This window comes from Oryza glaberrima, chromosome 7 (assembly GCF_000147395.1).
Source record: "Oryza glaberrima chromosome 7, OglaRS2, whole genome shotgun sequence".
In the NCBI taxonomy this organism is placed as follows: Eukaryota; Viridiplantae; Streptophyta; class Magnoliopsida; order Poales; family Poaceae; genus Oryza; species Oryza glaberrima.
In genome coordinates, this window is record NC_068332.1 from 3,440,277 (window position 1) to 3,467,444 (window position 27,168).

The window sequence follows — 27,168 nt, forward strand, 5'->3', positions numbered from 1 at the left end:
TGTTTAAACACGCATGCATACCGAAGCAGAGAATTGCGGCTGCAACTGATCAATTTGAGATTTGTGACCACCTGAAACGAAGCACCCATGCAGCTGCGTGTGTCCGGGAAGCATGCATGTATGCACTGTAATTAACAAGTAATTAGATCATTAAACTAATACTAACTATATCTAACGATAGATCTTGTTAAGGTTAGCAGTAGTGCTTACTCCCTTCGTCCCAAAATACTTGTCAGTTTTTTTTAACGTTTGATCATTTGTTTTATTTAAAAAATTATAGGATTATTATTTATTTTGTTTGTGACTTGCTCTATTATAAAAAGTACTTTAAGTGTGACTTATCTTTTTTTATATATTTATACTAATTTTTTAATAAGACAAATGATCAAACGTTGTAAGAAAAAATCAAAACGATATCTAATTTGGGATGGAGGTAATAATTAGTTGTGCAGGAATACATGTGATATGTATGATGATTTGATCTGCATAATAAATACGCAGCAGATTAATTAGGAGAAGGCTGCTTGGAACAATATTTAAATTTAGTCAGAAAAGAAAACTCCATGTCTGACCTTTTCGCGCGCCTTTTGACATTATATAAGCGTATCTTCGTGTGTTGGTTTCTACTACTCCACGCAGCAAAAACATCTGACAAGAACAACGTCTCGGGCACGCAGCGATCGATCGAACCATGTCGTCCACGTCATCGTCGCCGCCGCCGCCGTCGAAGGCAAAGGGGCGAGGCTGCATCCATGGCGCAAGGCCGCAGCCGCTGATCGTGTCGTCGGCGCCGGCGGAGGCGAGCCGGCCGTCCAAGAAACCCCGTGTCAGCGGCGGCGGCGGCGGCGGCGGCGACACGGGGCCGGTGATCGTGTACGAGCTCACGCCCAGGGTCGTCCACGTCGAGCAGGAGGAGTTCATGGCCGTCGTGCAGAAGCTCACCGGCGGCAAGCAGCAGCCGGCGGCGGCTTCAACCTTGACGACATTGCCGGCGGCTGATCAGGTGGCCGGAGGTGATCACGCCGCTGCAGTGGCGGCCGCCGCCGACCCACTGGTGCTCGCGCTTGGGCAGCAGCGTCAGCCTGCTCCGGCGCCGGCGATCGACGGCGACCATCCGGCGGCGCCGCCTCATTCTCCACCGGCGGATGCTTTTCTTCTGTCGCCCAGTAGTTTCTTCTTGTCGCCAACCACGATGCATGCGTTACAAGAGCTGGCTGCTTTGTTCTAATTAGCTCTGAACTTCTAATTTTTGGATCAGAATCACAACAGTTTGTGCAAAAAATTTTCCTGTAATTAGGGAAAAATTAGCACGAACAGGTGCTCTGCGCTCAGCTCGCCGACTGTATGCATTCCTTCCGTTCTTCAGCATCTGTACATTTCTTGATCTCATTCTGATAATTAACAAAACCAATACAATTTATTTGTTGATTTTGTTTGATTAACCAATCAGCTTTGCTCGTTAATTAGTCGTTACTACTGTATTGCTAAGTAGTGCAATCAAATAATTAACCCAAGCACACAACCTCATGCGCAAAGAGAGGCACGATCCTTCACTCTAGATCGTCTCCCTATTGCTGCTCCATGTTTGTCAATACAGGATGGACGGCATTTGAAGGGGTTTTTGTTGAAGGCATCTTTTCCAAAACAACCTCAAAATATTCCTCCCTAAGGCGATTTTGATAAACATCTTTTTAGGCGTTTTTAAAAAGAGTCGTGCATCACTTTTTCCTGACGCAAGTAAATATAGTGTTTCTCAAACTGCCTCTGAAAACTATTCAAGTTTTTTCCTTATCAAAGCATTCCAAATCGCCTTCTAAATTATATCATTTCGTACTATATATTACTGTCAACAACAGCGGACGGTGATATACAATGGAGAAGTTTTCACTGTTAGCTTTCATCGAGCAAATATATGGGCCCAAACTTTAGCCTGCAAATTCTGAGAGTTAGAGCTAAAAGGTTGACCTAAATCTTGTAAATGTACTTTAGGATAAAACAAAAAATGACTTAATTAGGCTGTGAAAGGGCATGTGGACTATGGTTCATTACCACCCTAGCTAGCGATATGTGTTCTACAGTACTATCCCGGCCCACTGCTATATAGGTCGTACGTACTCTACGCTATATATGGTTCCGATCAAATAGTGTATGGGCTATATTGACCACATTGTCATACTGGCCCAACTGAAATAGACACTGACCAAGTAGTTGTGTTGGACATGTTATGAATCGACATAGCCATAATCACTTCGTCGCGGACAACGACAAGGAATGTGACTGGCGGCGAAAGCAACCCAGCGATGAACAGTTGGAGCATGTTGTGCACTAGGTGTGCCTCATGACATGTTGACGCCTGCAGCCATGCGCGAAGGCTCCATAGCTTATTGTCACACCATCGTGGCGCCCACGCCGCTGGCGCCAATGCTTCTTTTTGTTGTTTTTGTTCTTCTTCTTCTTCTTCGGAACCGAGCCAACATTATTGCTATTTATATTACTAGAAGGAGTGGCGGGTATGTAGTTGTTTGGAGTTAGCGTAAGGCAGTTCGGTTGTGGCTCCTTTGTAGGTCTTGCGTCGTCCAGTTTTGCCTCATGGCCGTCAGCCGGGTGCTAGTTCCTTCGACGATGTGTACAGTTTGGCATTTTGTTGATGTATGGTGGCTTGTTTTTTTTTTTCATGTACGGCTGTACAACCTCTGATGCTATAATCTTTTTTCCCTACTACATCAATATGAAACTTTGTGCTGTTTGTGCGAATTGTTTTTTTTGAAAAATATCATGAGTGAAAAAACCGTAATTCGTGGTTTTTAAGGGAAAGGGAAATGCATGATCAAGGAGCAGTGCCCACTTGGCAACGACAGAGAGATGGAGCAACGGGATGAGAGGCAAAGCCGCCAAGGATCCTGATTTTCTTCTTGCTCCTTATTATCCACTAATTGCATCCAGATTTTCCAAATTATATCCAAATTTATTAGTATCAGTAAAAACAAAATGTGCCTCCTGCAATCCTGCATGCATGCCTTACATTATATATTTAGGGATTGTTTAGGTTAATGTCATTTCAAATCATATATACCATTTTTTAAAGCTATCAAATATATACATCAATTTAGTTTTTTTATCAAACTCTGGTAAATACATAAGAAATTTCGCTAAAACTTGATAATATTGTTAAATTGTCAAAATTTTAGCATTGCCAAAATTTAATAAAATTTATTTTGGCTACAATGCCTTAGCATTCGTATACGTATAAAGTGTAATTAAACACAAATTTACCATACGACAAGTACATATGTTTATTGCCTTTGTTTCTCTCTTTTGCAGCGTATAAACACATATCTGCATGCGTTGTTTGACCTGCCTACATATATTTACCAGCGTATTAGCATAGTCAAATAGGAGTAACACCTTTGCAGATATTATCTGCCTCCTTCCTCCGGCCTCCGGCCCGTCTATGTACGTCCGTGCGTGCATCATCCAATACGCATAGCCCGCTCAGTCTCTCTCTCTCTCTCTCTCTCTCTCTCTCTCTCGTTGATTAATCGCTGGTTAATTTTAATCAAGCGTCTCATTTTGAAACTCATTTTAAACAAGCAAACTCAGTTACTAGTAGTACTCCTAGATGCAGCTGTTGACGATCAAATTAAACTGACTTTCTGATCACCTGAAACGAAGCAGCAATGCAGGCAGCAGGCAGCAGCTAGCGTAGACGTGGTAGCGTTTATCCTGGAAGGAAGCAACCATCCAGAAAAGTAATACGGATAGGCGGATAGCTAGTCTATACAAATGCCCCCTCCGTTCCAAATATGCTACAAACATTGACATATATTTATCTAGATTCGTAACTAAGATTTATCTTTTTTTTATGACGGAGTAGTACTCCTAAGTAATTAAATCACTAAACTAACACCAACCACATCTAGTGACGGATCTTTGTTAATGTTAAGGTTAGTATACGTAGTTGGTGCATGATTATATTGCACAAGTTTGATAATTAATTTGGTCTGCATATAGTCAAATGCGCAGCAGGCAGATTAATTGGAGCAATATATTCAAACCTTTTCGCGCGCTTTTGACATCATCCTTTTGCTTGGCGCCATTATATAAGCATCTGCCTTCCTGCTGGCTTCTGCCACACGCAGCGAGCGAACCATGTCGTCCACGTCATCGTCGTCGCCGCCGCCGTCGTCGAAGGGGAAGAGGAGGCCAGGCGGCATCATCCGGGGCCCGAGGCCGCAGCCGCTGATCGTGTCGCCGCCGCCGCCGCCGCAGCCGCCGGCGAGCCGGCCGACCAAGAAACCCCGTGTCGTCGCCAGCGGCGGCGACGCCGGACCGGTGATCGTGTACGAGCTCACGCCCAGGGTCGTCCACGCCGAGCCGGAGGAGTTCATGGCCGTCGTGCAGAAGCTCACCGGCAATCGCAAGCTGTCGACGGCGGCGGCGGCGGTGGATTCAACCGTGAGATCTGCAGATGATCAGATGGCCGCCGGAGGCGGAGCTGAGATCACTGACACCGCCGCGGCGACGGTTGCCGACGACCAACTGGTGCTCGCGTTTGGGCAGCAGCAATGGCCTGCGCCGCCGGCGATTGATGATGACAATTCGGCGAATCTTCCGTCGCCGAGTAGCTTCTTCTTGTCGCCGACCACGATGCATGCCTTACAAGAGCTGGCTGCTAATCTGTTCTAATTAATTAGCTCGATCTAGGCTTGCAATTTTGCGGTCAGATCTTACTCATGCATTTAACACGAAGAACAGGTGCACACAGCTAGGCTGATGTTGTATATGTAATTAATAGCTTGTTTCAGTTCGGTCCTTCAGATATTTTCCTTTTGTTCTTGAGCAAAGTAAAATTCATTTGTTGATGAATTAGTTTTATCCAATCGACCCTCGCTCCAAGTTTGCATTTTTTGTTGATCGGTACATATATGGTTAAGTGACAGACTAATAACCCAAAGAAAGGCACGATTATATTAATTCATCGAGCCGATATTTCGCTTGCATTTGGGCGTTGCAGCTTCCCTCCCTCGTATCGTCTCTCTGTTTATATCGTCGTTGATGACGGTGGGCGGGTGGTGACGGTGGAGAAGACTTGGCCGTGTGTCGCCCTCGAGCTCAACCTCCGCTTCGTGCATCACCGCCAGGGTTTTCCATTTTGGAATGTCGGAAATTTCGAAAGATTTTTTTTTGAAAATTTAATACAATTATACTCAATTTGAAGAAATTATGATCAAATTTATAAATATTTGAAAACAAATTCCAAAAAATTCGCTCAAAATAATTGCATGCCGGAGGGGGGGGGGCGATATTTCCGAAATTTCAATCCCTGGTCACCGCCGGCGACTCATTTTTGTTAAGATAATAGATATTAAATTTGGCGTTTGCTTCAATTGAAGCCACCACTATTTATTATATTTTTTGAGAGAATCCATTATATATATGCCACTGACTTTGTTACACATCTACGATTTACCACTAACTTTGTCACATTCTACAATATGCCATCGACTTTTGCTTAAATTCTACGATTTGCCATCGCTGTCCGGTTAGCCTCCGTTAGTACTATACAATTTTATCCAAATGACCAAAATACCCCTATGACAAAAACTTTCAAATTTTGGATAAAATTATCAAAATATCATATGATGAACATAAGATTGTAAACATCCAAATTTTGGCCAAAAACTTAAAATCTGACATTTCAGATATTTTAGCCAAATTTGGAAGTTTTTGTCCTAAGGGTATTTTGGTCATTTTGACAAATTTGTACAGTACTAACAGAGACTAACTGGACGACGATGGTAAATCATAGAAGTTAAGCAAAAGTCAATGGTATATTGTAGAACGTGGTAAAGTCAGTGACAAATCGTAGACGTGTGACAAAATCAGTAGCATACAATAGATTCTCTCATATTTTTTTAAAGCCCAAACACGACAGAAATAATCAAACATAGATGAAAAGACGACACATCCACAACTACGTCAACCAAAGAAAAATATCAACTTATTCAAAGTACTCATGTCGTCTTCGTCCTATGCACGTTGCCTTACTCACTGTATTCATGGCGTCGCTTCGGCGTCGAGCCGCACTTTTCGATCCCCCTCTTGCTGCAATGCTGCAACTTGCATCCTCGACAACGTCGGCGAAGCTGGAGCTAGAAAATCCTCGTCATACAGATGACGCAACTGCACATGTGGGCCTCACGTGCGACGCAATCGATGTGCCGGCCCATATCGATCCATGGGCCTCATCGGTTGCATATATTTCCTAATAAACCAAAACGGCTTATTAGGAAATAAAAATAATTTATATGTAAAGATTCTATATTTATTCGTAGAGATTTAAACACCAACGCTAAAAATAAATTACATTGAAAATATCTTAAAACCAACTTAAAAATTAAATTTGAAAATTCAAATTTTGACTTTTGATTTGGCTTATTAGACTAACCGATGGGGCTCCACGACTTGCTAACCTCTACTATTTTCTTTATTGTGTTGCGTGTCCTCCAATTATGTTCAATAATTAACTTACCAAAATATTTATTTTCTGTGTAAACACTTTTCTAGGAATTACACGGCTAAAAGTATACTCCTCTGGATATATAATTTAAGATCAAACCTTTATGACTTTCGTTATCAATAGCTTTATTAATATTTAGTTTAAAGACACTACAAATATATATATATATATATATATATATATATATATATATATATATATATATATATATATAGTTGTCTTACTTAGTATAACGGAAGTAAAAATATATTTATTTATTATATATGTCATAATAAATAAATATAGTTAAAGATATATTTTAGATATCATATCATCGGTGTATCTGACAATACAAGTATGTTGTTGTTGCTTCTGTCAATTTTGCTCCGCTTATAAAGACGCATGTGTATGCGTTGTTTGACCTTCTTAGATAGATTTTTTAAGAACTCCTGCCTGTATGGATGGATGGATAGATAGATATATTTTCATGCGCATTAATTAGCATAGTCAAATATAACTACCTTAATTAAGCTACTGTCTGCCTCCTTCGATCCGGCCGGCCAGGCGGCCATTATGCACTACGTCCGTGCGTGCATCATCCGCTACGCAAAGCTCGCTCAGTCTCTCTCTCTCTCTCTCTCTATTTGATTAATCGCAGGTTAATTTTAATCAAGCGTCTCATTTTGAACCTCATGTTAAACAAGCAAGCTAATTAAGTTCATATGCACTGCATGCAGATGCAGCTGCTGATGATCAATCTGAGTTCCTGACCACCTGAAACGAAGCACCCGCGTGCAGCTGTCAGAGAAGTATATATATTTGCATTTTGCACTGTCCAGGAAGTATGCGGCTACTAATTAACAAGTAATTAGATTATCATTAAACTAACACCAACCATATCTAATGACGGATCTTTGTGTTAAGGTGCATGATTAGGTGTGTATAATGATTTGGTCTGCATAGTTAGTTAAATACGCTGCAGGCTGCTTGGAGCAATATTCAATTTAATCACATAAAAAACTCAATGTCTGACCATTTCGCGCGCTTTTGACGTCATCTTTTTTTGCTTGGCGCCATTATATAAGCATTCGCGGGTGTTGTTTTCTAGCAGCAGCAGCAGCAGCAATTTCTGACGAGAACAAACGTCGCGGCCACTGCAGCGAGAGCGAGCCATGTCGTCGTCGTCGTCGTCGCCGTCGAAGGCGAAGAGGCCAGGCGGCGGCAGCATCCAGGGCCCGCGGCCGCAGCCGCTGATCGTGTCGCCGGCGGCGGCGGAGGCGAGCCGGCCGACCAAGAAACCCCGTGTCGTCGCCGGCGGCGGCGACATGGGACCGGTGATCGTGTACGAGCTCACGCCCAGGGTCGTCCACGCGCAGCCGGAGGAGTTCAGGGCCATCGTGCAGAAGCTCACCGGCAAGCCGTTGACGGCGACGGCGACGGCGCCGTCGGATCCAACCGCGACATTGCCGGACCTGGTGGCCGGAGGCAGGGCCGCCGCCGCCGCCGACCCACTGGTGCTCGCGCTTGGGCAGCAGCGTCAGCCTGCTCCGCCGGCGATTGACGACAACGACGACGACGACGACGACCATTCGGCGCATCCATTTCTTCTTCCATCTCCGGCGGCTGCTTCTCTTCTGTCGCCGAGTAGCCTCTTCTTCTCGCCGACCACGGTGCAGGCCTTGCAAGAGCTGGGCGTTTTGTTCTAATTATATCTTAGAGTTCTAAATTTCTAATCAATGTTGGTATCAGATCATACAGTGTTCGTGCAAAATTTTTCTCGATTAGGGGAAAATTTAGCACGAACAGTCGCACTCGAAGTGCTAACCGATCTGTACTTCTGTAGTATGTGTGTAGCTTGTTTCAGTTTATATTGCTCCTTCGGATGTTATTTTACTTTTGTTATTCGGCACTGTACATTTCTTGATCATTTTAATAGTTAACACATTAAGTGCAATTAATTTGTTGATTTTATTTAACCAATATACATCAGCCTTCTCACTTTGCATTATCTGAACTTCCTCTCTTGTTTTGAAGTTAAAAACTGTAGAAAAGGATTCTACAGCGTGTATATATATATTTATAAATATAAATTTACAATTTACATAGGTTTGATTACAAATTGTCTAGCCATTGTTGGATCTTTTGGAAGTATGGTTGCTTTTTGCACGTTGGATAACTAAGGCAAATTCCATGTGAAAAAGCACTTGCATTTTACTTTGCAGATCTTCAACTGCTTCTTCTACTGAAAGATTATGAACTTCCTCTTCTTTTTCTTTCTGAAAATTAAGCTCCAGGCATTATCTGAACTTGAGATCAGGGAAATTCATTTTACACCAGGGCATGTATCACCGTCTTTTGAACGCCATCTAAATTAAATGATCATGCACAATTCTGAAAGCAAATCCTGAAAACAAATTTGTGTTAAACAAACCGAAAATAAATTACTGCGTAGTTAAGATGAATTCAATCTATACATGTCAAAAGAAAAAGAACAGATCCCTCTAATAATATCTGAGAATTCACAGCGTACTCTGTTTTTATATTTCTCTATCAATTTATAGGTCGATTTGGACTGAAGGTGTGAAAATTCATCTGTGAACTGGTTTACAAAAGCATGTTCTCTTCTCGTGAACACATGATAAGACTGCATTTGCAGAGTCATTCATTCATGGTACTTGATCAGGCAAAACAACATTTCAACTTGTCAGCATCAGATAATTAAGACGATAACACGCTATCAAGAGTAGATTTCTTCACCTGACTGCAAACGACTCATGACAATGACTAATTTTACCAAATGCCAATTATTCACTCGGACATGACAAGGTCCAAGCAAGCTTTCTACTGTCCATCCTGCTCATGTCAACCTCGATCCATTTGGTAGGAAATGTAGGAAATTAACACGGCATGTATTAATTAAGCCGTGTGACGGTCTGACAGAGTCAAATAAACTCACTGACAGTCCAGGGATGTTCTATGAAGTGTGTTCTAGACTTGATTTGGAGGTGTTTTATTTTTTTCATAAAACATTCATATTTTATCCTCATCCAAGAAGGTTCTTTTGACCATTTTCATGTGATACTAAGAAAATGCTATATCTGAAGAAACATTCAGAACAAATTTAAAACACCCAGTGAAGTTTCAGCTAATCCCTGCAAGAAGCATATGACCTACTTAGTAAATTTTTTTTAGATAATGATGACCTACTTAGTAAATTAATCTGCACAACTTGAAATAGAATAGATTTTCATCCTTGACTGCCCGAATCCCAATCATGATCTCTGAACTTCTGAAGAAAGATCTTAACGAGAATTTACATTTTTGTAAAATACTATACCTCTCAAGTCTCAACTAATTTGCGTACTTCTTCAGTCTATGACAACTTTGACGTCGATTGATCTCATGATTTCCGTGACCAATAATACATATAGGCAGGATTCTAGACCATGTCAATTGAATTATCTGCAACTTGACATGCCTCTTAATTACAGTGCTTATGAGATGACACTATCAAGCTTAAAAGGTCAACATGTTCGAACATTCAAAACCAACCCATCAGTTACTATTCATGAATCTGACACATCCGATCGAATCCTTATTCAGTCAGTCATAGTTGAGGAAACTAAGAAATCACAATCAACCGAAAATTTTAAATTACCATATTATTTTGAAGAACGGTTATGGTACGCACAATGGAACATTATATGTTTCATGAGGGTCAATTTCAATCTTTGTCATCTATCTATGGTACTGGGCCATTACCCCTGTTTTTCTCTTGAAAAAAATGTTTAATGACAGAAAGTCGCATCGTCTGCTGAAATTGTTTGAAATGGAAAACGACCTAGACTTAACCTAAGGGCAAGGCTAACAGGTCTTCTCGCGCTTAATTTCATTTCAAAAGGAAATAGAAATTCTTCTAGTGCAATTGACACAGGGTTTAAAATTTCGAATCAGATGTTGGATGTTTTGGCACATCAAGAACCAGATAAAAAACAATCAAATTTCACCACATTTTTGTTGGGATTTATTCTTTCCTCACGTATAATTATTTGTTTCATTGCATGTATAGTCACAAGTCACAGCTAGTCTAAATTCAAAACGAAGCGACGAAAAGCCTAAGATATTTCTTGTACAGTATTTATTCATTTTACATAAATTTTCATCAAAATGAAAAAGATTTACAGAATATATGGAACCAACGCCTTGATGCTATCAGGGAAATCCTCGAACTTGGACTCGTACCACCTCCTGGTGGCGCAGCTCCTCCCGGCGAGGTACGCCGCCGTGCCGGAGGCCACGGCGAGCGCGTGCGCCGTCTGCGCGATCATGGCGAAGCCGAAGAAGCCGACGATCTCGAACAGGTAGTGCGGGCAGGCGGCGAGCCCGAAGAGGCCGCCGGTGGGGATCCTGTACTGCCTCTCGCCGCCGCCGCTGCCGCCGGCGGCGTTCCTCAGCTGCGAGAGGAGGTAGTGGTGGTAGAAGTTGCCGGCGATGCCGACGGCGAAGGCGGCCACGCCGGGGTAGAGGAGGTCGACCGGCGGGTCCGGGAGGCCGGCGGCGAGGTGCTGCGCGTAGATCATGGTGGCGGTGATGACGAGGTAGCTGGAGGAGATGGTGGCCGCCGTGTTGAGTGGCATGCTTCCACTGTACTGATGGATGAACAGTACCTAAAAAACAATTTAATGCACTGAATATTTAAGCCTGTACATAATTAATTAAATATAAGTTGATTTTTTAAAAAATAGATTAATATTATTTTTAAAGCAACTTTCGTATATAAAATATTTTTAAAAAAACACCGTTTAGTAGTTTAAATAACTGTGTACGGAAAACGAGAGATGAGTTGGAAAAGTAAGCAAAATGAACTCAAATTTAGCAAATTGGTACTGATATACACCACAGTCTGTAATTCAACACTTTTTCACACCTCAATGTTTTATTAACTTCAAAATTTGAGCAATCTAACTGGACATATATATTTTTGCAGAAAAATAAAAAAAATGCATATTTATGCTTTGATTTCGTTAGCTTTGCATACCTAGTGGTGGTGTACAGGCCAAATGTTTTCATTTGCATTTAAAGTTTTGTTCTTAAATCAAATGTATTTTCCACTAGCATTCAGCAAGGATCTTGAATTGTTCTTTTTTTTTCTCGTGAACATGTAAAAACCTTATCCATTAATATATTAGAAAAAAAGTAGCATATATCGATAACACGCTGAGATGGTTACGGGGTATGGGGGATACAAAGCAGACCGAAAAAACTTTGCTACTGTGCATTGCCACCTTAAAGAAAAGATGAAAAGAATTGTGGCTAAACAATCATCTTTTAATTTTCATCATTCCATGGATTTTTTTCTAAGAATTACACAGTATAACGTAGAAACTCACAACGCACGCACACTCACCCCTATAAACGTACGCAAGTAAACTCTATCGCTATAAGGCTATGAGCATAGTTGATTGCAAAAACCGGTGGCAACTGGCAAGGCCATGAATTACCTCGAGAATTCGTTTGAGAAAGTGGACGGTGAGCGCGGCGCTGAGGACCTGGGCGCGCACGCCCACCACGGCGCCGGGCACGGCGAACGACGCCGCCGCGGCGACGAACGCCGGCACGTACGCCACCAGCATCCCCTGCCGGCTGGGCAGCAGCGCGCCGCCGCCGCTGCCGCCGCCGTTCTTCTTCTTCCCGGCGACGACCTGCCAAAACTTGGAGTAGGCCATGTGCTCGCCGCGGAGCTCCCCGAGCCCGGCGTTCGCCAGCAACGCGAACTGCGCCACCGACGCCGCCGCCACGAACGCCGGCGCCGGCGGCGGGTACAGGAACGCCGGCCACCACCACATCCTATCCCGTCCTGACGCAATGCGACGAGGAATTTGCTCTGTGTTGTGTTTGATCCGTGCTTTTCGCGTTGGTGTATTTGGTTACGTGAGCGTGAGCGTTCTTCACGTGTCACGATGTCCGCCGCGTCGTGGTGCGCCGCGGCACAGCCGCACGAACAGTAGGAACAGTTTCAGGTGCCTGCAAATGCTACGTGGCGCCATCCGAGCCAAATGCAAATTTTGGTGGGTAGTACTGTTCAATCCTTTTTTGGGTTTGCAAGTTTTAACTCATCTTTCTATGACAGTAGTAAGTACAAACGTACTAGCATTTCAAATCCACCGAGTCTATGTTCGGGCCTAATTCAGATAATTTTCTTAAACATAAGGCTCAAGTCAACTAGTATAATTTACATAATTTACCTTCATCTTATATGTTTTGAGATTTTAAAATATAAATTTTAGTGGAAATTTAGGTTTAGGAGTAGGGCAGTAGCCCTAGCTACCCTACCCCTGTTTCCGCCACTAGGCCTATTATTACTTCATCCATTTTATATTATAAATCACTTTAACTTTTTAAAATTAAACTTTAAGGTTAATCAATTTTATAAAAATTAAACTTTTGAGGTTGATCAATTTTATAAAAAATAGTAATATTTATAGCACAAATAGTTTTGTTAAATTTAACATTAAATATATTTTAATAGTTTCTTTATTTTATGTTAAAAAATATTGTATTTTTAAAAATTTTACCAAAGTAAAAAACATTAACTTAGAAAAAGGTAAAGCAACTTATAACATGAAGTGGAGGTAGCAGTAAATTATTGGCTAGAAGATAGAAACGGTACGAGAACTTTTACGTTATAATTTACCGGTCTAGTTAATTGCACCGTAAAAGTTATCAAATTTTACAGGAGTTCATCAGTTTGGCTTTACAATTGAGAAAACTGCTATGTTCTGATTTCTGAACTTGGTCGTTTGAACTGCGTCGTGTATTAGTTGTACATGTCACATATGTTTTTTTTTTAAGGAATACATGTCACATTTGTGGCCGTCGTCGTCGATGCAGCGGGACGGATTTGTCGACGAGTAGAAGCAGGCAGAGAAGCGTAGTCGACAAGCTGAACGTAAACCTGAGATTTGACAAAATTTGCTTTGCATAATAAGCTCACGATGTTCATCCGACACTGCTACTGACAGTCAGACTCTTTCTCCTGAAGTATACAAAGAAACAGGCGAAACAGAAGTCATAAAAGCCTCTTACGTACCTGGCAGTATGACATCTCTTTCTCCTGAAGATTATGAAGGAAATCCACTGTAAAAGTGAAAATGATTTAAGGGGTGATATTACTATTAGAGAGATGGAATCGTAAATGTTGCCAGACTTGCCGGTTTCTGGAGGCAGTAGAAAATTAAGTTTAATTCAAGAGCACATTTCTAATGCAGAAAAGACTACAGCAGCAAAGAACATTTTCCTTATCATTTCTCGAGTGATAATTTCAGGTTGGAAGCGGATGTGGCATTGAACTATTGCATATATATAGTACTAGAATTTAGAATAGCATAGCAGGATACTTCCACCGAGTTTAGTTCTAAAATTTTTCTTTAAACTTTTAACTTTTCCACCACATCAAAACTTTCCTATGCACATAAACTTTCAACTTTTTCATCACATCGTTTCAATTTCAGCTAAACTTTCAATTTTGGCGTGAACTAAACACACCCTTCATTGGAATGATCAATTTATAATTTGAACTAACGAAGCTGTAAAAGCTTTAGCATGGAAGTGAAATGAAAAGTTCAGAAACCATTGGTTTGCAGAGCAATACATAGCATAATAATCCACCAAGTATATTGAACATTTCAACATTAGCAGAGCAACAACGAAATTCAAGACCTTAAGGCGAAATCCACTGTAAAATGAACCGTACTTGCGTAACGCTATGACAGACTTGTTCAGAAAATACATGACGTATTGCACCAAACAAAAATGAAATAATCTTGGAGAAAATATGTTAGCCAACATGCACACAGCATCCTGTTTAGTGATCCTATTCAGATTATGTCAAAAGCTCTGACTTGGCATTAGGAGGACACACAAAGTGGATTAAACAACAGGAATAATCCCTGCGAGGCTCTATGCCTTTTGGAACAAGTCAACCAAAAATGGTTCGAGGAAATGATCTTGACAGTCAACACGTCTACTATGCAATTGCTGACACAATAACGACTACAGTTAACCACTCCATGTTTAATAATTACGGCTATGTTTAGTTCGTGTGCTAATTTTTTTTAAGTTTATGGACACACATTTGAAATATTAAACGTAAACTAATAACAAAACAAATTACAGATTCCGTCTGTAAACTGCGAGACGAACCTATTAAGCCTAATTAATCTGTCATTAGCAAATGTTTATTGTAGCACCACATTGTCAAATCATGACGTAATTAGGCTCAAAAGATTCGTCTCGCGATTTACATGCAAACTATGCAATTGCTTTTTTTCATTCACATTTAATGCTTCATACATGTGTTTAAACATTTGATGTGATGGAAAAGTTGAAAGTTTGAAGAAAAAAGTTTGAATCTAAACACGGCCTACATCAACTAGCCGAAACCAAAATTTCGAAGTTATTGCAAGGCAGGAGAATTAAGGACCATTTTGATTTGAAGCCAAAATGTGCCCTATAAATTGTTGCCAGTTGACATTTTGAATAGTATTTTGACGGTGTTCGGTTGCAACCAAAATGTTCCTACAAACCCATAACATTTATCCTCCAATACTACTTAAAACACCATTTTGATTTGAGCATGAAAGGCAACTTTTATTTAAGGCCAACATTTTTTTAAGGGATTTAAGGCCAACATTTTAAAAGTGTACAACATGGCGAATAACAGCTCAGTGAAATCAGGCAAAATTTGAACAAGTTTTATCCATTTAAGAGACAGAAGTGCTTTGTTCAGAACATTAATTAAGCAAAACAAGATTGATCATCCAATACAAATGCACAGAGCTGAAATTCTACCTTGCAAACGGCGAGCACCGAGAACCTCGGCCTCTCCGCCGCCACGGCGACGGCGCCCCTCTCGCCGGCCACCGCCGCCTCCCGGCACAGCCTCCGCGTCACCTCCCTCGCCAGCACCGCCTGCGCGCGCTCCGCCCGCAGCGCCGCCACCTCCCTCCGCATCGCCGACCAGTCCACCTCGAGCGCCTCCACCCTCGCGTACAGATTCTCCGTCACCTCGGCGCCGCAATCCGCGGCCGGCGCCGTCGCGGCCGCGTACGCGAACACCTTCTCCGACGGAGGCGGCGACGGCGCCCGCGCAACCACCGAGCGGCCCTCCCTGTCTGCCTCCGCGTCCAGGTGTTCGAGGGGAGGCTGCAGCTGCTCTTGCTGGTTGCTTCCGTCGTCGTCGTCGGGGTCGATGCCGTGGGCGTGGAGGAGGGAGAGGTAGGAGGCGGCGAGCGCGGAGAGGGAGGCGAGCTCGTCCTGGAGCTCCCCGTCGCGGTCGGCGCGGCCGTCGGCGAGGCGGCGGAAGTGGCGGGCCTCCAAGAGCGCGGCGGCCTTCTCCCGCTGCAGCCGCTCGATCATCAGCATCGCCTCGCTCGCCGCCGTCTCCGCCGCGGCGCGCTCCGCGTCCAGCTCGGCGCGGAGGTCCCGCTCTTCCGCCTCGGCCGCCTCCTTCTCCGCCCGCAGCCGCTCCACCGCCTCCTCCATCTCCTCCACCCGCCGCCCGAGCTCCCTCTCCTCCTCCGCCTCCGGCACGCGGCGCCTCACCGACCGCGGCCACGACGACGCCGACGTCGACGGCCAAGAGGCGGTGGCGATAGGATCCATGGGAGCGTGCAGGTGAAGCCGGTCGACGCGCGCGCGCGCGCGCGCTCGGGAAGCTAATGGAATTACGCGGGTTAAGCTTTGGAATTTGCCGTTTGGATAGCTTGGATTTGATTAGAACGATTTGTGCGAGCTCACTAGCCCTAAAATGAGATACTACTATATCATTAGCACATACTATTAATTAAATATTAATGACTATAAGCTTAAAAACAAAATTTATTTTGTTTTCTAAAACTTTTATGTAGAAATTCTATTATGTAAAATACAATGTTTAGCAGTTAGGGAAAATATGCTAATAGAATATGAGAGAGTTGCTTGCCCAGTTTGCAGAAACAAACTCAGCCTAAAATTGGATGATTTGGTGTACTCCGTATTAAACCAAAAAGAAAAGTTAATCATCAATTGGTTAATGGTTAATGCAGCTATGTTAGCTGTGTTATGTTTGTGCTTTCCACGTCGCGTTACGGGCTTACGGCAGCCACAGTCCACAGACATAAGGTGGTAAATTGATTTGGTTTAATTTCAATTTTTCAAGAAAGGTAGAATTTATTAGTATTCGGCCAAATGTGTAAACTCGGTGCAATTCAGTGGTAGAATACGAGCCAAGCAAACGCTGTCTTTTGTCTTGCGGATTTTCGTAGAGCATGACTGTCTTGTCCTGTATCGCCACTCTCACTCTGTCACTCAGGCTGAGATAACGTACGGCATATAGAGTATAGACGTACCCGGCTAGCTACCTCAAAAAAAAAAAAACTTAGCAAACAATTTTGTAATTCAAACACGATTAACAAATCTAAGATAGAGAAAAAAAAAAGAGAAAAAGGTCTCCTCCTCAATGAAAAATGTTTGGTAGTTGGCACGTGGTGATATATAATAGCAGAAGAGAAAGAGACCAGTTACTTTCTCTAACTTTCTCCGAAACTCGTCAAAATTTCGGTGATATAATTTATTTTCCACGAATTTTCGGTGTAACTCATGTGTACAGGCTGGAAAAATTAAGCCCAAAATCTATATAGAAGGGCCGATATTAAGGCCCACAAGAGAAAGGCCGTAGCCCATTAGGGCCCACCATACGGCCACGATAAGTAGTAGTAAGCCCATATGCGTAATCCCCCGCGTGTTGCCACGACCGTTCCAGGGTTTTGCTTCAACCATGGCGACCGCCGCCGCCGCCGCCGTCGTGTACCTTCCCGAGGTGGATAGCCGCTTCGCCGACGCCGACGACGACGAGGAGGAGGAAGCGACGGTGAGGCCAGTCGAGGTGGCCGAGAGTAAGGATCAGGAGGAGGTGGAGGAGGAGGAGGATGAAGAGGAGTGGTCGGACTCCGACGTGGCCGATGCGCTCGACTGGCTCGACGCCGCGGAGGGCCCCGACGGCTCCGGCCGGCCCGCGGCCGCCTTCACGGCGGCAGGAGGCGCCGCCGCGGCGCGGAGGCCGAACGCGCACGGCGGGGTGCTGTCCCGCCCGTTCCAGCCGATCTCCAACCGCACGCAGAAGCTCGCCTCGCACATCCGCGCCACACCCCTGGAGGTATGCAGCTTCCAACTCCTCTCTCTCTCGCCTCGTAGTAGTCGGTGCCTCGTGCTTTGTGTTGGTTGCACACTCCAATTTTTCACTGGGCCTGCTTATGTGATGATCCCATGATTGCGTAATTTCACTTTGCAAGCGATTAGTGTATGCAATTACGTTATAAATTTTGGAGTATATTGTTTTGTTTTGGAATTTAGACAATCCATTCATCCTAGAACCCCGTATTGTTCAACTTGATTTCATGTAACTTTGCAGTAAAAAAAAAACTGCGGTGCTTAGCCCTGTAGCAAATCGGAGTGAAGCACCTGTGTGCGTGTGCGCGTTGTGCGAGTGTGAGGAATGCTTGTTCACCTGTGTGTTGTGGTACTTTGTGAATTTGTGCTGAAATGCAATGTGGTGAATTTTGAATTGTCCAGGAATGGGAAGGTAGAATGAACGTGGGGATGTCAAATTCAGTGACGACTGCGATAAGGGACAGCATAAGGGAGACGGCAATTGGGAAAACAAGGAACACAGAGAAGGCTGATCGTGCTACAGTAGAACAGGTATACCCATTTTCTTAGTAGGTTGTATCCATTTCTCTTGTGCTTCTTAAATTTACTATGTGCTGCCTGCACTTCTGCCCCCTTTTGTGTTTAATAGCAAACTAAAAAAGCATCCATCTCTGTTCATCCGAGTTTGCTCTTATTATGTGTACACCAACTCCGTGTGTTATATATTATATAACGCCTTGTTTAGCTGTACCGCATGGACAATAATTTGGACTATATCATTCAAGAAAATCGCTCTAGTGCAATTGACTGCTTTGGTAGGAAGTTCCTAAGATGTATTTTTTTTATGGCCTGTTGTGTTCACAAGGTTGGTAGGCAGTAGTTTTTAATATAAGCTTGAACAACACTGACTTAATGCCTAGTGCATTTGCTATAATGTTGTTAACTAGCATATTATCTCATATTTTCATTTCTCCTTTATATGTCATCCATTAATACTTATAATCTTTGTGTGCTTGATATCCATAAGAATGCTCTCTTAGCCATGTGATTTTCTTATTTTTGAGGTTATGATTCAATGAAATTTTCAGTGGTTATAGCTGCAGCATCTATCTCTTGTATCCTATCTAGAGAAAGTTATGATCTTCTAGAAAAGTGATAACATGTTTTGACTTATATGATTGATGATATTTTTGTGAAATGATTTTTGACAACTAGACGGGATTTTGTTTGTTCACATGCAGGCTATTGATCCAAGAACACGCATGGTTCTGTTCAAGATGTTAAACCGGGGGGTTTTTAATACCATAAATGGGTGCATTTCTACAGGGAAAGAGGTATTTTTTTAGTTCAACTGCATATCTTATTGACATTGCTTTCTGCTATTTGCAATTTACTTTTGTATGTGGATAAGAAAGCATGTTGAGAATATATACATAGTATAGAGCACTTTAGCTGTATACAAAAGATACAGAATCTGGCCTGGACTGCAAGTGCAATTTTCTTTTCTCTATGCAGGCAAATGTCTATCATGCATCAAAGGCTGATGGCCAGGAGTTAGCGATCAAAGTCTATAAAACATCTGTCCTTGTTTTTAAGTAAGGCATAGATCTATCTATGTATTCTTTTGTAACAGGGTACTTTTTGACAGCTACTGCAGATATGTTGATTATGGATATGTTCTGTGTTTTCTAGTTTTACTAAAACAAGTTGTTCTAAAAATAACTTGCATGTGAACAAACTACATTATTCTCTTCTTGCAGGGATAGAGACCGATATGTCCAAGGAGATTACCGTTTTAGACATGGTTACTGCAAGCATAATCCTCGGAAAATGGTGAAGACCTGGGCTGAAAAGGAAATGAGAAATCTTTTACGGTGAGATTCTTCTCATTTTTGCATCATTCATGCTTTACTCAGTAAATTTTCTTCTTTCAACGGGATTCTTCTGTTGCCTGAATTATTTTTTGTGTTATAAAGGGATGCAATTAGAGACAAACTTATTTCTGTTTTGGTTTAGCCAAATGTTTTCAATTGTTCAACAGGAACAATCCTATGCAAATACAATAGTTGATTATTTGAATTTCATATGCTTATTGTTACCATTGTTTCAGAGTTGGAGCAGCTGGAATCCGATGCCCAAAACCATTGCTCCTGAGGCTTCATGTACTGGTGATGGAATTTATAGGTAAAACTTGTGTTTTAACATTTGTCAATTGGATGCTTGTCAACTTCTCTATCTATAAAAAGGGTAAAATTTGGATGCTTGTTAACATTTGTCAATTCTATGGAATTATCAATAATTCAATACATCTTGTAATTCGATTTGGTTTTCCTTCAGGAAAAGGAGGTTGGGCTGCTCCTCGTCTCAAGGATGCTGCTTTATCTGATGATAAGTTGCGTGAAAGTTATTTTGAGGTACATGACATATCTTGTGAAGATAAAGATAATATTGTAGTTCATATTAATTGTAAATCTGTAATAGATCCATCTGCTCTATATTACATTGCTTCTTACCCAGGATAGAAAACTTGCTGTATCCATGTACAACACGCAGTGGCTGTCATCAATTGTGTCTGATGACGCATTGACATTGAATTCTTCACATCCTATCATAATGTCATGTAGAAAGGATTGTTTGTATCTATTTACAGATAATAAATACGCACTAATGTGAATGCAATGTGACAGCTGAAGACAAGGCCGTATTTTCCTCAGTTCCTAGAAATCTGCAAAGGTTTAAGTGGGTAGTAGGGCCGTGGATCTAGGAGAGTCTCTATTAGCAACATGTTCAGCATTGTTTTTTGGGTTTGAACCTAATTAAATGCCCACTTCATTTTGATGTGCTATCATGCAAAATGTGTGGTGATAATGTTCATGCATGAAAACTCTTTTGCATAGTTTTTCCCCTGATATCCAAGCAGTAGCATCTATCCTTCATTTGCTCATGCCCATGGACACTATTGTATCTTTACTGTCAAGTATTCAGAAAAGTTCGGCAGATTAAGGTGTTGCCTCTAGAACAATGGGAGCATAAGTACTCCTGCAATATGCACTTATTGTTTTTTCGTAAGGGAACTGTTTAGTATATTTTTTATGTGTATAACACCTTCAGTTTTCCCATATGCAACTTCTTTTTCAGTTAATTACGACAATGCGGACACTCTACCAAAAATGCAAACTGGTCCATGGTGATCTGAGTGAATACAACATTCTTTATTTCGAGGTAGTTGAACTCTGTTTATTATATTTTTTAACATCATTTTTTTTTTCAGATCAATGGCTCTGATTCCCACCATTTATTCTCCTTGTGCAGGGACACTTGTATATCATTGATGTTTCGCAGTCCGTTGACCTTGATCATCCTTCAGCGTTGGAATTCTTGAAGGAAGATTGCTTGCATGTTACTGTGAGTAGAAGTTGAATTGACACTGCATAGACATTCGTAGATTGTGATATTCAAATGTGTGTGATGCTATTTGCAGGACTTCTTTAAAAAACGTGGTGTTGCTGTCATGTCAGTAACAGAACTATTTAATTTTGTGATTGATCAAAATATTGCTCATGAAGATGTTGATCATTACCTGGAAAAGGTATTTTCTCAATGTCACCTTTCAGTCTTTCTATAGCCACTGAGTTCTAGATGTGCCCTGATCATGTTGCTTTATGATCGGCAGAATGTCTGATGGATTAACAATTTTGTTGTGATGTTAGATTCAGCAAAAGATGTTGGAAAATGGAGATATGGTTGCAAACGACGATGAAATCACCCCAACAGTCTTGGTTCAGGTAAGATAATGAATAAGTTAATATCATTGTTTGCACAGTTTGCCAAAAAATCTCTATTTACTAAACATTATGTTACTCATCAATCATGGATAATTCAATATTTAACTCTACATTTATTTTGTTGGTTCTACATGCTTTTGCTCTACAGTATATATAGGCCGTGATCTTTGCTAGATCTATGGCTTACACTATTTTGTAATTACGTTGTGTTCATTTTGTTTCGTTTGTAATGTTTGTGCTGTATGCTGTATGATGGCGTATGTTTGAATTACTGATGCTTGATTGTTAATTCTATTTCATAGACGCTGGATTATGTGAAGCAATGCGAAGCAGATATTGTCAACATGTCATTGATGCAACGCCCATCCTTCGCGAATGAACCAACAGCGGATAAGCTTTACAACCAACCATTGCTAGGATTTGTGCGGAATAAAAACGAGCCTACCAAAAACCAGCAAGTACAATCAGAAGAACCTTTGGATCTGCAAAATAAGTGCTCCTCGGAACATAGTGAATCTTGCACTAGTTCCGATGAAGACGGTTCATGGCATGAGACTTTGAAGGTGGGACCTGAGGAAAGGAAGGCTGCTCGGAAGGAAAACAAGAAGAAAGTAAAAGCAGAAAAGAGAGAAGCTCGCAAAGATAAGATCCCAAAGGCTGAGAAGAAGAAGAGGAAGAAAATGGCAAAAGCCAAGTGCAAGCGGTAGTCAATCTGTGTGTCGCACCAACAATGGTCAATATCATCAAAGCTAAATTAGCTATAAAAATCTACTAAAGTTATCATATACTTTTCAGTAGATTACAAATGTGAGATGGCCTTTATGAATGTAATCCAATTGGAAGATGATTTTTAAATTGAGTATAATCCCTTGCAGCATGGAACTCTTGTGTACTGTTTTTGTACGTCCTCAGTTCTGTGCTCACTGAAATTTGTCTTTAGCTATGCCTTTACGCTTACCACGCCAGACGAGCTGTTTCCTGTATTCTGGTTTCAGTAATAAGAGCCGGCTATTTTGCTCTCTAGCATCAGCAACAAAGGTTGTTTATGCATCACTGATTTTTTTTTTTTTGGGGGTAAGGATCAATTCTGAATCAGGCAAATCAGGTATTGAGCATCTTGACATTCTGTAGCCCATGTTGAGTAGTTCATACTAGTACCTGGTATTTGAATAACGTCAGAACTTGGAGTAAGAAGATGCATTCGCAACTTTGCATGCATATATAAACTGTGCAATTGATGCAATATGAGATAGTATAACTCTATATAAGGCTATGTTTAGTTCGTGTGTCAAATTTCTTTTTAAGTATACGGACACACATTTAAAGTATTAAACGTAGACTAATAACAAAATAAATTATAGATTTCGTCTATAAATCGCGAGACGAATTTATTAAGCTTAATTAATCCGTCATTAGGAAATGCTTACTGTAGCATCACATTGTCAAATCATGGCGTAATTAGGCTCAAAAGATTCGTCTCGCGATTTACATGCAAACTTTACAATTGATTATTTTATCCACATTTAATGCTCCATGCATATGTCCAAACATTTGATGCAATGAAAAGTTGGAAGTTTGAATAAAAAATTTTGAATCTAAACACGGCCTAAGTCGTGATGTCATGTCTTAATTTATCCTTTGTAGGTTGTAGATCTTAGTACTAGTATGCATGAATGCATCATCATCTGATGAAAATGACTCCAGATGTTAATTTCACCGGAGTAAAAGATGCATGAGCGTGTTGACTCGGTTGGGCTTGTTGGTTTGGCCAGCTAATTTGCTCGTACTAGTAAGAAAAATAAAATAAAGAATGGCAGGGAGAGAGATCAATGGCGCCATCACTATTAATACTGGAAATTTTCATGATTTCTTGAGCTCCTATACGATTTTTTTTTCTTTGAAGCTTCTTTGCCCTCATGTACCAATGGTTAAGTTAAATTATATATAGAAAAAGAATTCCTTATGTTCAGTAGTATACTATCATTCTTCGGGAGAAGGGGTGCTCTCCTATCTTTTGATTAGGAAAGCGGCACATACCAGGGGGTAGCGACTATTTATTAAAAACACAGGATTCTGCTAAGTGGTAACACGATGTATAGAGTCTAACACCTGCCCGGTGCTGGAAGGTCGGAAGGAGAAGTGTGGTAAGCTTTAAATGGAAGCCTCATTACACGTATTATGCTGCTATGTCATCTCTGGAAACTGATGCTCCGGTGTTTTTTTGGGAAGTTTCTCAACGATCGATGGCAGTATAAGGATAATGACAATTATCTAAAAAAAATAAGGATAATGACACAGAAAGAGGTAATCCCAGCCTGCTTCTGCTTGGATTTTTTTTGGGTTCAATGTTCTAATCAGATCATGCCACACTGGTCATTTATGTGTACCTCTTTCAAAAACTTGTTACATGACATAGAACAAGAAGACTACCGGTTGCCAAAATGCTTCTATGAGAAATTATCAAAATTATTATAAATTTGAAATTTAAATAAACTTTTAAAGTATTCCGGCCGTTTGTTCCGACAACTAATTACTACCGGCTTCAGACAGGCTACTACTGGTTTTTCTAAACAAACAGAGGAACTCAAGAAAATTGAATGTTGCAGGCCATTCTATTTAGGAAAAATTACAAAAACCACTCCAAATGTCACCTTTAAGATTACCCCCTATAAAATGTTTGTTGCAAATACCCCCTCTAATTTACCTCTTTCTGTGTGTTTGCCGCTGTTCCTCCCCAATTAGCAATTGCTGTTGTTCTTTTTTTTTTTTGCCTGTTTTTTGCTTGTGTTATATGACTTAGCACATTTCTTGATGGATATACACATTTTTTTTCTCAAGGATACAGTGTCATACCGAGCTCATCTTTGAATCTGTTAAAGAAACAAGCCACTGCTGAACCCTATAAGACAAGCATAACAGTTCATCTTTCAACAACCTCGATGTCTAAGAGCGAAAACTTATGACCCGTCCAACGAAATGCTAAACATCATGAGCGATTGAGCCGAGATTTCACAATCATGTTACCATGCATGGCCGATATGAGTGGTGACCACGTCTCCGTAGTCGTGTTATCATGTGGGGTTTGCGGCAATGAAAATGGGCAAGTAATAGCAATTGGGGGAATCTCAAACCAAGATGAAGTAGGAGGGGGGGGGGGGGAGGGATATTTGCAATAAATCGTCAAATATGGAGGAATATTGCCGGCGTCCACCGCCGCCCCTCTCTCCCATCGGCGTCCTCCCTGGCATCCTCCGCCTCGCGCCGTGGCCGGTCGGGGGCGCCAAATCCGGCGCCGTAGTGGGCGGATCTGGCCCCCCGCGATGCCGGCGGTGGCGGGCAAGGCGCGCGGTGGCCGGGTCGCGTCGCCGTCGTTCCCGAGTGCAACGACCACCACCACGACGTCGTCCTCGTGCTCCTCGGCGGCGAGCATGGGCGCGCCAAGCCTTCTCCGCCCGTCGCCGGCTGGCGGCCGACGGCTACCACAATGCGCAGTGGCCGGATCCGGTTGTTGCCGTCACGGATCCGTCGTCTTCGTCGCCTCTCTCTTCTCTCTCTCCCTCTAAGACGTGGAACCGTGGTAGGCGCGGCGCGACGAGACCGAGGAGAGAGCGAGAGTGAGGCGAGTGTGCAAAGAGAAATTTGGGGGGACGACGCCGTGCCCACGAGCTCCACACACACTCAACGCGACGTCTGGCTGCGTCTCCCCACGAAAAGCTGGCGAGGCCCAGAGAGAGCCGCGTCCCCCAACAGAGGGACGCATTCCATCGCAGGGGGACGGGGACGTCGCTGATGGAAAAGCGAACGGCCGTCGCTAGGGGCACGACCTAGGACTACCCATTGCTAATACCTAATCGGCATCCCCTTATTGTTTAATTACATGCCTCGGTGAAATCATGTTTGAACAACTTTATGTATAAGTCCACTAGTTAGTGCCCCGACAAAACAATTACCACTCCACAAAGCCGGATGCTCAGTTTTTCTTTAAAAGAAAAAGAAATATTGTTCTTCTGTCTTCACTCGAATAAATTTGATCAAGAAGCATTGCCATCCATGTGGCATTCCATTATTGATTCATTCTCAAATTACCAAGAAACATATCAATAATAACTAAGATAAGATCAAAACACACCTAACAAATACAAATCGCTCTCAACTCATCAATTATGTAGAAAAAGTCTAAATCACTTTTAATAATTGACTAATCTTTGATCATGTAGCTAGCTAGTGCTTTGCTACTCCGAGTCCATGTGCTCGACGACGAAGCTGCGGATGAGGCGGACGAGCTCGTCGGCGCGCTCCGACCACGGATCCACCTCGAAGAAGCCGTGCTGCTCGCCGGCGAACTCGACGAACGCCACCTCCTTCCCCCACTCCTCCCTCATTCGCCGCGCGTAGTGCTCGTTCCGGTCCCTGAGGATGTCGTGCTCCGCCGCCACGACGAGCGACGGCGCCATCGCCACCGCCTCCAGCCCCGGCGCCTCCGGCCCGGCGGGGTTCAGCACCGGGTAGTCCCTCGTCGCGCCGCCCGGCAGGATGAGGCGCGCGTACCTGTCGCTCATCTCGGCGGTGAGGAACGCGCCGGGGCGGCACTCCAGCTCGGCGCGCGTCCGCGTCTCCCCCGCCATGGCCGGCATGAGGAGAACGTGCCCGCGCAGCCGGACCTGCGGGCCGAGCCCGGCCTTCCCGAACCGCACCGCCATGTGGTGGGTGATGTTCCCGCCCGCCGAGTCGCCGGCGACGAACACCCGGGAGAAGTCGGCGGCGTCGGCGAGCCACGGGTCGCGCGCGGCGCTGTCGCGCACCCACGCCATGGCCGTGGCGCCGTCCTCCTGCGCGGCGGGGAGGCGGTGCTCCGGGGCGAGGCGGTAGTCGAACGACAGCACGACGGCGGGGAGCTCCGCGGCGAGGCGGAGGCACCAGGCGTGGAAGTTGGGCCACCGGCCGGAGCCGATGCAGAAGCCGCCGCCGTGGAAGTAGGCGACGACGGGGACGCGCGCGTCGTTGGCGGCACCGAGGTGGCGCGGCCGGTACAGCCGCGCGTTCAGGTCGTGTTCGGCGTCGTACGTCACGTCCTTCCACTCGACGGCGGCGTCGGCGTCGTCGGGCAGGTCGACGTGGAACGCCGGCTCGGCGCTGCGCCGCACCGTGCCGTCGCTCATCAGCTGCACCGCGCCGCGGCAGTCCTCCACCACGTACGGCTCCGCCGCCGGCGCCATTGCTTGTGTCGTGTCGTGCAGGTGTTTGCGTTAATGCGTAGAAGGTAGCTGATGCGTCGGTGCGGTGTGAGAGCGAGACGTGGAGCCCATTATATAGGGAACTTGGAAGAGAACGAGATGCCTTCTAGAATAGGGAAGCTTTTACTCTTCTAGTCCAAAAGCAGAGACGTGAGAAAAATGGCAAATAAGTTTAGAAGATTCTTCTTCTTTTCCACGGACCACGGCTTATAATCCAAAGGCAAACATAAACGTTGCGACTTGCAAAAATAGAAAAGTAGTCTTAGGATAAAGCTTTTACATTTCTATTCTTATTACCGGTTTAAAGGTTTAGAGACCAAATTATATTAAAAAAACAATGAAAAAACACACGTGAAATGAGCGTAGCTCAATTGTTTAGGTTATTTGTGGTGGAACTAGCCCATCCAAAATTAACCCTTAGACTTGACATTGGTACTCCCATTTACGGCTAATTATTTAGTGG

The 27,168-nt window shown here is 43.2% G+C and overlaps 5 protein-coding genes across 5 annotated transcripts; 2 read left to right on the forward strand and 3 right to left on the reverse strand.

Annotated features, from left to right (window-relative positions):
• Positions 1 to 7,671: 7,671 nt before the first annotated feature.
• On the forward strand, positions 7,672 to 8,205 carry LOC127779297 (uncharacterized). Its single transcript, XM_052306027.1, has one exon. The coding sequence runs from the start codon at positions 7,672 to 7,674 to the stop codon at positions 8,203 to 8,205; it is 534 nt and encodes a 177-aa protein (XP_052161987.1).
• Positions 8,206 to 10,509: 2,304 nt separating this feature from the next.
• LOC127780122 (uncharacterized) lies at positions 10,510 to 12,455 on the reverse strand. Its single transcript, XM_052307080.1, has 2 exons — positions 12,001 to 12,455; positions 10,510 to 11,166 (listed from the first exon to the last, which is right to left on the reverse strand). The coding sequence occupies exons 1-2, from the start codon at positions 12,343 to 12,345 to the stop codon at positions 10,678 to 10,680; spliced, it is 834 nt and encodes a 277-aa protein (XP_052163040.1). The 5' UTR covers positions 12,346 to 12,455; the 3' UTR covers positions 10,510 to 10,677.
• A 754-nt stretch (positions 12,456 to 13,209) lies between these two features.
• LOC127780740 (myosin-binding protein 7-like) lies at positions 13,210 to 16,162 on the reverse strand. The gene is made up of 3 exons (XM_052307693.1): positions 15,350 to 16,162; positions 13,590 to 13,636; positions 13,210 to 13,454 (listed from the first exon to the last, which is right to left on the reverse strand). The coding sequence occupies exons 1-3, from the start codon at positions 16,160 to 16,162 to the stop codon at positions 13,361 to 13,363; spliced, it is 954 nt and encodes a 317-aa protein (XP_052163653.1). The 3' UTR covers positions 13,210 to 13,360.
• Positions 16,163 to 17,289: 1,127 nt separating this feature from the next.
• On the forward strand, positions 17,290 to 22,348 carry LOC127780724 (uncharacterized). Its single transcript, XM_052307681.1, has 12 exons — positions 17,290 to 17,693; positions 18,110 to 18,238; positions 18,928 to 19,020; positions 19,202 to 19,281; positions 19,447 to 19,560; positions 19,797 to 19,870; positions 20,024 to 20,100; positions 20,825 to 20,908; positions 20,999 to 21,091; positions 21,168 to 21,275; positions 21,397 to 21,471; positions 21,774 to 22,348. The coding sequence occupies exons 1-12, from the start codon at positions 17,316 to 17,318 to the stop codon at positions 22,176 to 22,178; spliced, it is 1,710 nt and encodes a 569-aa protein (XP_052163641.1). The 5' UTR covers positions 17,290 to 17,315; the 3' UTR covers positions 22,179 to 22,348.
• Positions 22,349 to 25,497: 3,149 nt separating this feature from the next.
• Positions 25,498 to 26,736, reverse strand: LOC127778896 (probable carboxylesterase 15). The gene has a single exon (XM_052305539.1). It carries the CDS (start codon positions 26,685 to 26,687, stop codon positions 25,704 to 25,706), a length of 984 nt encoding a protein of 327 aa, XP_052161499.1. The 5' UTR covers positions 26,688 to 26,736; the 3' UTR covers positions 25,498 to 25,703.
• Between the last annotated feature and the right edge of the window lie 432 nt (positions 26,737 to 27,168).